This window comes from Cryptotermes secundus, unplaced genomic scaffold (genome assembly GCF_002891405.2).
Source record: "Cryptotermes secundus unplaced genomic scaffold, Csec_1.0 scaffold1413, whole genome shotgun sequence".
Taxonomy (NCBI): domain Eukaryota; kingdom Metazoa; phylum Arthropoda; class Insecta; order Blattodea; family Kalotermitidae; genus Cryptotermes; species Cryptotermes secundus.
In genome coordinates this window covers 274,031-283,833 of record NW_019730119.1, presented here as the reverse complement: position 1 = coordinate 283,833, position 9,803 = coordinate 274,031, and the positions used below count along the sequence as shown (strand labels likewise).

General features: G+C 38.4%; 1 protein-coding gene across 1 annotated transcript; it reads right to left on the bottom strand.

Moving 5' to 3' along the window:
• Positions 1-126: 126 nt before the first annotated feature.
• LOC111866298 (ankyrin repeat, SAM and basic leucine zipper domain-containing protein 1) lies at positions 127-4,687 on the bottom strand. The gene is made up of 2 exons (XM_023855112.2): positions 4,521-4,687; positions 127-1,813 (listed from the first exon to the last, which is right to left on the bottom strand). The coding sequence occupies exon 2, from the start codon at positions 1,785-1,787 to the stop codon at positions 315-317; it is 1,473 nt and encodes a 490-aa protein (XP_023710880.1). The 5' UTR covers positions 1,788-1,813; positions 4,521-4,687; the 3' UTR covers positions 127-314.
• Between the last annotated feature and the right edge of the window lie 5,116 nt (positions 4,688-9,803).

The following is a 9,803-nucleotide window of genomic DNA, read 5'->3' as shown; positions in this document are numbered from 1 at the left end:
GTTTACCATGCTGCTGCATAGCAATGACTATTGTCTCATTGTCTGTTTTGAGGCCATTGCCTAGCAACAGGTCTATATGCTACAATATTTAAGCAGCATTTCAGGAACCCTGGGTGTTCCAACATCAAAAACTGTTTCCTTTCCTAACTGTTCTCATATTTTATTAACCATAAACATAATAATCATGCATCCATGACATCATTTACTTCACAAAATTTAATTCCTCACACATTTTTCCTTTTATTCTCAAATTTAATAATGTGAAAAAAATACTTTGATTTGTTGCATACACATATTTTTATACCTTTCTCTTCCTACAGTGGTAAAATATTACTGTGAAATGTGAAATAGGGATGTTTCCTCCACAAAATAATTCCAATAACACTCACTGCTACAGCAATCACCATGAATGGATGATGTAATTTCTTTAATTTGGTGCTGGGTCCAATCCAGTCAGGAGGATACTTGTGATCACCGAAAGTAGTGGTAATGTAATGCATGTAAGTTTGTAATTCGTTATGAAAAGCCTTAGCTTTGTTGAGAGTAGACACCATCTTCAAATTCAGATCCTCAGCTCTGAAATTTGGCTCACTTTCGCAGCTGGGTAACATATGTATTTTAACATATGCAATAGATGCACGAATCATAGTGATCTGTCGTGCTATGTTGGCAATTAATTTTATTTCGTCTACCATTCTATATTCATTCTGCATGTTTTTAATGCTTCTCACATCAAGTGACTTCTCTTTCCATCGCTTCATATGCAGTTTACGTATCATGTCAAGTAAACGTTTCCTGTGGAGAGGTATAACTGAAAGGGCTTCTAATTCTTCTTCAGTGAGTGTCAAGAATTTTACAAAGTCCATTTCACTTTTCTTGAAAATATGGCCATACCTACGAAACATTCCAAGGTGATTCAAACAGCGGGCTATATCTTGCCACAAAATCCATTTCTTCCCATTAATACCACAAAGATTATCTCTCAGGTATTTCAACGAATCCATTTTTGTAGGAGCATGCTCAGTCTCCAAGGACACTGGAATATCAATGTCTCCAGTAGGGATTTGAGCAGCAATATGATGATAACCCAGATTCAAGGCATGAGTGTGTGCAGTCAGGCCTCTACCACACTTAATGCTTACATCTGCTCCAGCTTTTAAGAGAAGCAATATTATTTCCATTTCTCCATGCTTACTGTGATGAACACTCCAAATCAGTGGTGTCCAGCCCATGACATCTCGAGCATTAATGTCTGCATTTCTCTTTATCAGTTCTTCCACGACTTTTTTGCTTCCTTCTTTGCATGCAATCATCAATGGTGTCATTCCATTGTGCTGTCTCATATTTACACTGGCTCCAGAATCCAACAGGAGTTGGATACACTTCAATTTTACATCTTGACCTTGTTTACTACTGTCACAAGCACTCATCAAGACAGTGTAGTAGTGATGGTGGAAATTTGGATTTGCTCCTTTTTTCATCAAGTATTCCATTGCATCATACTGACAGTTTGAGGCAGCAAACATTAGGGGTGTCCATCCTTGCATAACAAAATCAACAGGAAAAGCTTTACTTTCAATTATTGACTGCAGAACTTGTACATTTCCATTGGTTGCTGCCATCTGCAGTAATTCTGTATCATTCACAGAGGCCTCTGAGTTTGGAGTCTGTATCTGCATCCTGGATCTCGGAATCTTAATTGGATTGGCAAATGAGAATCCTTCTTCATCTGATGCATCCTCATCACTTGAGAAACCTGCTGGCCTGAAGTTGAATGTCCTATCCATTATGACTCTATGAGATTAATCTGAAACTGAAACAGAACACCAATCAATAAGCAGCAGCAAAGCACAGCCCTCCTTACTCAAGCAGTACCAAAGTTTTGAGAACGAAAGTGCATCATCTTCAGTATCAGGTAGTTAGGTCATATATAGAAAGCTGCTATTCTCAACATACTTCTGGTATTCATATGCCAATTCCTTTTCTACTTTGCCTTAGACTATGCAATTAGGAAGGTCCAAGAAAACCAGTTGGGACTGAAATTAAACGGGACACATCAGCTGTTGGTCTATGCTGATGATGTGAATCTACTGGGTGATAATATGGATACCATAAAGAGAAACACACAAGCTTTAACTGATGCAAGTAAAGAAGTTGGTCTAGAAGTAAACACAGAGAAAACTAAGTATATGTTGCTGATTCATCACCAGAATGCAGGGCAAAATCATGACATAAAGATAGATAACAAATGTTTTGAAAATATGGCACAGTTCTGATATTTGGGAATAACTATAACAAATTAAAACCTGATCCAGGAGGAAGTTATGAGGAGACTGAACTTGGGTAATGCTTGCTACTATTCAGTCCAGAAACTTTTGTCTTCTTGCCTGCTGTCTAAAAACATAAAAATTAGAACATACAAAAATATAATTTTGCCTGTGGTTCTGTATGGATGTGAAATTTGGTCTCTGACATTAAGGAAGGAACATAGACTGAGGGTGTTTGAGAACAGGATACTGAGGAGAATATTTGGACAGAAGAGAGATGAAGTGACGGGAGGTTGGAGAAAACGGCTCAATGAGGAGCTTTGTAACTTGTACTCTTCACCAAGTATAATGAGAATGATCAAGTTAAGGAGGATGAGGTGGGCAGGGCATGTAGCATGAAAGGGAACGAAGAGGAATGCATATAGAATATTGGTGGGAAAGCCAGAAGAAAACAGACCACTGGGATGACCAAGACATAGGTGGGTGGACAATATTAAAATGGATCTTACAGAGATAGGATGGGATAGGATGGATCTGGCTCACAATAGGGACCAGTTGAGGGCTCTTGTGAACATGGTAATGAGCCTTTGGGTTCCATAAAATGTTGGGAATTTCTTGTGTAGCTGCACAACTGGAGCTTCTCAAGAAGAGCTCAGCTCCATGAGTGAGTGATATGCCAGTAAGAATTCAAACACACTTAATACAGGGCTTTTCTTCTGTAAAGTTGCCTACAGAAGGTACAACAGAGTATACAGGCCTTAACAAGTGTTGGCTTAATTAATCAGGCTACTGAAGCAGTAAAAGAGCTGTAACAGCATAACTGGTATAGCGACTGCTTACAGGCTGGATGACAGAGGGGTCGTAATCTGAGTCCCAGTAAGGTCAAGAATTTTAACTTCTTGATCTCATCCAGACCAGCTGTGGGGTTCAGACGACCTCCTCTTAAGTGGGTACTGGGACCTCTTTCCCTAGGGGAAAAGGGACTGGGGTGTGAAGCTGACCTCTCACCTCCAACTAGCGCCGAGGTCAAGAAAATGTGGGTCTATAGATCCACTCTCCCATACACCTTCATGGCATAGTGCTTAATTAGTTAAGCTTAGGGACAACTTTTTTTACCTTACTGAAACAGTAATGACATGATTCAAAATGAGCAATGTAATAAATACGCTGTACTGTAAGCAACAATCCTTCTCACTCAAACTCTTCAAGTTTCAATACAGGAAGGCAGCAAAAATGGACTGATTCAACAATTTAGGGACAGAGTACAAATAACAAGAGGCAAAGCCAGGTAAAATGGCAATTATGTGGGTTAGTAATCTTAATCATAATCAAAACATGGAAATCAGCACACGTTTGATAAACTAGTACTTGGTGGCAGACTAGAAAAGTTACAACAAACTGCATTACGTCTATCATTCGCAATTAGAAACAAATTCGGTCACAAAGAAAAGCATGATATTATGCACCATATGAAGTCTTCAGCCACAAAACATCTTTCTTCTATCAAAACAGTGAGACTTAAATCAAACTGTCTGAGATACAGTGCAAATTAAATTGTCAGAGGTGCAGTGCAATCGAGAGGAAGGACTGCAGAATAGGGGGCAGATATTATTAAATGTCATCTATTTCCAGTTATACATAATTGGCATTACTAAATTAAACTGCTCTAACATCAGGTTGCCTGTAATTCAACCACATGTATTTAAACCATGAATATGAATTTGTTTGAATTTAAAGTACGGCACTCCAGTCATCAATCTTATCATGTGAACACCAGGTCCAGTGCACCAACTTTTATTATAACCAGAAATGAAACTACAAGTACTTTCACACCCACAGCTGTTTGACACCTTCAAATCAGGCATTGGCGTCATATATCGACTCAGCATAAGAAACAAGAAATTTTAACTGTAAATTATGGTGTATTCTCCGCTGGTTGACACCGTGTAGCCTCATTGGTAGTTACCAACGTTTCAAAGGATGCTGCAGCCTCTGTCTTCAGGGTACAAAATGACAATACGTTCTTCCTAAGCTTTGATAGCCATCTACCAGATTATTTTATATCACAAATAAAGAAGATTACAATCCAAATTTTCATCACCAACAAAACTTCAATCTCAGATTAATGATCACAACAATAATTTGTACTGCTAACTATATAAATATAACCAAATGTGCCGGTCTTGTTAATAACATATAAAACATACGGAAATCTGTAAAATAATATAAACATAGCAATAACCAAATACTAACTTCGATTACTACCAATTTCTTACACCATGGAGTAGATGCAAGACATCACACTATAAACAAGTTGCCAACGACGGAACAAATCAAACCTAAAAGACTTCAAACCGTTCAGCCCATACCGGCTCATTCCATAGCCATAGCCATAGATACGACGGATACGACAAACACACAGTACTATTAACACGGATCACGACCATCACGACGTTGACACGATGATAGTTCCGAAACTAGATGGCAGGCCAAACTCTCAACTTGTATATGTAGACGATGTAGACGCATGCATTCGAAGGTTTAAAGGGAGTCATTAAAGATGTACGTGAGGATATTGAGTTACAAAATTTGATGGAACACCTTAACTCGGATAATCACAACCATCATAACAAACAGCCCATACCTTTCCATATCAATGACGCATCAGGCTTAAGATGTGAATCAAAGAGACGACCGAAGAAACAAAGGGAGGAAGTTGGTTGTCGAAGGAGTTGAGGGCAGTATGTTTGACATTTAAAACTAAGGAATTGCCACCTCAAGTACATTTTTGAAATATGAAAATTGAAGTTTACACTTTTGTCGCAGAAGTACGACAGTGTTATAAGTGTGGGAAATTTGGCCAAGTAAGTAAATTTTGTACGAAGGAACAACAATGCTTCCAATGCGGAAACGAAAAACATGAAGGCTCTTGGAATTGCTGGATTTTTGGACATCTTGCATCGTCCGGTATTCCGGAAAATAGAAAACAAGACGTTTCGGAAACTGGGTCTGTTTCCGTCCTCACGTGAAGGTTGAAGGCACCTAATCAGTTGGGTCCCTTAGAGAGAGCCAATCTCAATCACTGGACAATCCCTGTCAAGAGTTACACAGCTATTTAATCACCTGAGACCTGGCTAATTCGTTGGGAGATAATAAGAAAATATACAATAAAAACTGAGATAAAGCACGCACATACGTGGAACTAGGATAGAAAAGGAGGTTAGAAATTCGTGCTACAAACCCAGCCAATGAAAAACCAAGAGCATGAGTACCAACCCAAAGAAATGGTGGAAAAATTTGTGAAGGTTTCTTTAGTGTGAAAAATAAATGTAAATACAGAAAAGGCCTAAACAATGCCCAATCAGTAGCACATTCCTATAAACATCTTATTCTATTACAGCTGCTTTCCCGCGATTCTTAATATATATATAGTTATTTTTACTGCAATTGGGCTTATGTCTGGTGGCAGTGTTTACAAAAACGGACATACATTCAACAAAGATACAGCACATACGTCTCAAGAAATTTCATAGTACAATACAAGTACACTTCTCTTCACTTCACTTGCCCTGCTGATTTTGGTTTCCTAACCTTCTTTCTAAATATATGCGCTTTAATGGGGTGAGTCCCAACCACCCCTTCAGGTAACTGGTTCCAGTCAGCAATGGTCCTGTTCACAAAGGAAATATATACATCTTAACTTAAATCTGAGAGTATACTGTTATTATTTTGTATATCTACTTCTTTTTGTTTTCTTACATATCGATTTTAACACATCGACACATAGTTCCTTCCAAACTGTTTGCACCTACTAAAGATTGGGATTTCTTTGGATTCTGCTAGCTTTATATCGATCAGAGTGCTAGTCCAGTAGACCGGTGCTCTGCGTATTGCCCCGAATTTGATCTTGCCTAGCTTCTGTGCTTGTTTCTTCTTAAATTTATGGACTAAAAATGCTCCATAATCCATCCTCGACCTTATAAGTGCCTTACAGAGTCTCATTAAAGTTACAGGGTCTGATGCCCACCAAGTGTGCTTCAGAGAGTTTACGATTTTCATCAGGTTTTCGCATTTCCTAATTATTGCGTTTATTTTGTCCTCCCAGTCTAGATTAGTTTTTAAATGCAGAAATAAAAATTTAATTGATTTGACCTAAGAAACCTTTTCCCCTTGTACCGTGATCTCTCACTCTCCATCAGCTGTCTGTTCTATATCGATGATACACAGTCAACATTTTTTGGTGCTATCTCCAAGGCACTTTCCTTTAAATAAATTTCATTACTTTGTATTCTCTTTTCCACTTCTGATACGCCAATTTTAAATGAGAGAACAACAGAGATTACGCAAAGTGTGCAGCCCCTAAAGTTGTTCCATTGTTGCGACTGTGCAGTGTGTGGTCCTGCTCTTCATACAAAAGAACGCAAGGTTGCTATAACTAGTTTTGCAGAGATGGAATGAAACTAGAGATACGAGAGGTGCATAATTATCCAAACTAGTAGCTTAGGCAAAGTATAGAGTGTTGTTACGTGTTAGTAAGTAGACATTGGGTTTTGGAATTATTACCAAATTTATTTAACGCTTAAGACCTGTAAATACAAACAACGATAATAGTCTCACTAATCTACACACTTTGCAAATCACTACATCACACTATATTTTTCTTGGTTTGTTACGTCTTCACTAGCCGTTGCTAGGTGGCAGTTTCTAACAGTGTAAATTCATGCTTTCGTGCTCAAAGCTGAACACCAACTATGAGTGCTGACTCAGAATTACCCACTTGTGTCTATATAATTCAGCACAACATAGAAATAAAATGACATAGGCCGTTGCCAGCAGAGTCCTTCTTGGATTCTGGCCCCATGGGGACCAATGACTTTTTTTTCTGTCCATTTTCATATATGTTTGGAAACAGAGTTCCTTCTTCACTGAGGGAAGGGTGGTCTGAGTAGAGGCCACATTTGTAGCACTGTGATTCATCACGAGTCATAACTCACACAGCCTCCAGGTAAGGGCATTTATACTTTATGGACATATACACATTTTGCTACTTTAAAGTAGGAGATATTATTTATATATGTTATACAGATGACCTCTCTCTGTATCAAGTTATGCCTTAAAATGTTTATCCATTCCGAAACAACACATATCTGAATGATCGTAGGCCTGACCGCCGCCAAGTTTAACCTGGGCCACCTTAAACCTTACTTGGACAATGTAGACTGAGTTAGTACAATAGCACGCTAGCCATGAGGGAAGTGATACTAAATTGGTAGGAAGAGCGACTGAATTCAGTCAAGTTCCTTGATAACAAGAGATCAGACAATTAAATTATCCCGAATTTGAGGAATTATGTGGGAGGAATTGCTCAGTAATTGCTGCGCTAGTGAGATGGCTGTGTAACTCCCAAAATTGTAGGAAAAAAAAGGGGGGGGGGGAGACAGAGAAAATTTGTATGTATATAACTTGAAATTGGTTTTGTCAAGTAATGAACTGGTAGGTCTGGAAAGAGATGGGGTGTGTGTGTGAGAGAGAGAGAGAGAGCAATGAATAAATACTCTCATTAATCCAAATGGTTGAAACCAACCAGAGTTATGGTCAGAACGTCACAGGAAACTATTACATAAATTTTGGTAACCAGGGCAGGTGACTAGCTTCAGAGAGGGATTTGGCTCGGGGACTCTGAAAATGACACTCATTGGGGATACATGTGCTTGGTATCTCCGACCACCCATTTGTTGTTTCTCTCGAAATAAGTGTGTCTTAGGAATCAGTAACAGGACCTAAACCCAGTGACCAATTAAGTTGATCACTGCTGTGCATCTACCTCCTTAATAATACCATACTAATGAAGACTTGAAACTGCCAATCGGCGTTTGAGTGCCCCTTAATCACCCAAGTCACAGCCAGTCAACATGGCTTGAGTGGAGTCGGATTTCTCTACCGGTTCTAGTATTTACAAAAAGGCTACAGTTAATTATCATGTTCACGGTAGCTCAGTAACCAAGTGTGAGGTCCTGTGTAATAATTTGTAATATGCTGACTTTTTATATTGTGCAGCTGTAAGCCACTTGCTCAGCCCTCAAGATGTGGGGCCATCCTCTTCTGAGCTATCTGGTATTCGTTACTCAAAAAATATTTGCAGTGGTCCCTCCATATCTGGAGACCATCTCCATGACCTGAAGGATGTGCCACACCATGGTGACAAGGGATTTACAGGTTCAAACTGAACATACCACTGGTCATGTCTTTCTCGACATTACAGAAGTAATGTCACCATAACACACCATAAAAGGAGACTATTTTAAATTACAATACAAGACTCCAATGTACAATTAATTTATTAGTGTAATGGGCAACAACGTTTTCAATGAAATTAAAAGAATCAAATATTACTGTTTTCATTGCAAACCTAACTCTGAAGAGAATTACATAATATGGCATGTCACTAATACCAATAAAAAACTTTGTATCAAGTACTTTACAGATTTCATCTATTCACATGATGAAATTGGTAGCGATCCTCAATAAATTACTAGTGGGTAAGAACTGACAAAATAAAAAACACAAGAAGCCAAGGCTATGATAAGAAAACATTACAAAAATTTTGTAGGAAAATTAATTTGCTGAATTTGTGCCATATGGAATACACAGTCACAATAGCTGTGTGCATGCAGATTCTTCAAATATGCCTGGGTTGACGTTCCTCAGCTTTGTTTCATTCCAGCGTCTGACAAGTTCATACATTATTACAGCTGTAATTCTTCTTGCTTTGCACTAAAGAATACAGATTTAATGTTCCTGTTTCTCTGTATATAGCACACACTGTTCTGATAACATACATGATAACATGGACAGTGTTACACGATATACATTTTGAGACATTTTAAAAATGCTAATTTTTATGCCATTGGAAACCACTTCTTTAAATTTTTACAGAATTGCACTTCAAGTTGATAATTTTGTTAGTTTTAATTGAGTAATAAAGAAATGTATGTGGACTTGAAAGGATTCTGACAATGGTGTATACTGTACTTCTTTTGGCTTATATTGGACTTGATCCATCGTCTGGTATGTAAAAGACAAAAGACCACAACGTTTCAGAGACTGGATCTGTCTCTGTCTTCAGGTGGGTAGGAAAGCATAAACCTACTCAGTTGGGTCCAGTGATTGAGACTAGCTCTTTCTAACAGGCCCAACTGAGTAGGTTTATCCTTCCCCACCCACTTGAAGACGGAGATAGATCCAGTCTCCAAAACATCATGGTCGTTTGTCTTTTACATACCAGATGATGGATGAAGTCCAAAATAAGCCAAAAGAAGTAAATGTATGTGGATTGAGAGTGAATATTTTACAAATCTATACGAGTAACTTTCATAAACAGGATGATATTGTAAACATATATATACAGGGTGTCCCAGGAGGAATGTGCCAAACTTCGGGAGGGTGTTCCTTATGTTAAAGTATGCCGATATAACCCAAAACACCTATGTCCAAAGTTGAACGGTTACGGAGATAATGGCCCGAGAAAAGTGTGGT

Bases quoted from the DNA above. Each gene is read 5' to 3' on its own strand.
- LOC111866298 (XM_023855112.2), bottom strand. From the start codon at position 1,787: ATGGATAGGACATTCAACTTCAGGCCAGCAGGTTTCTCAAGTGATGAG.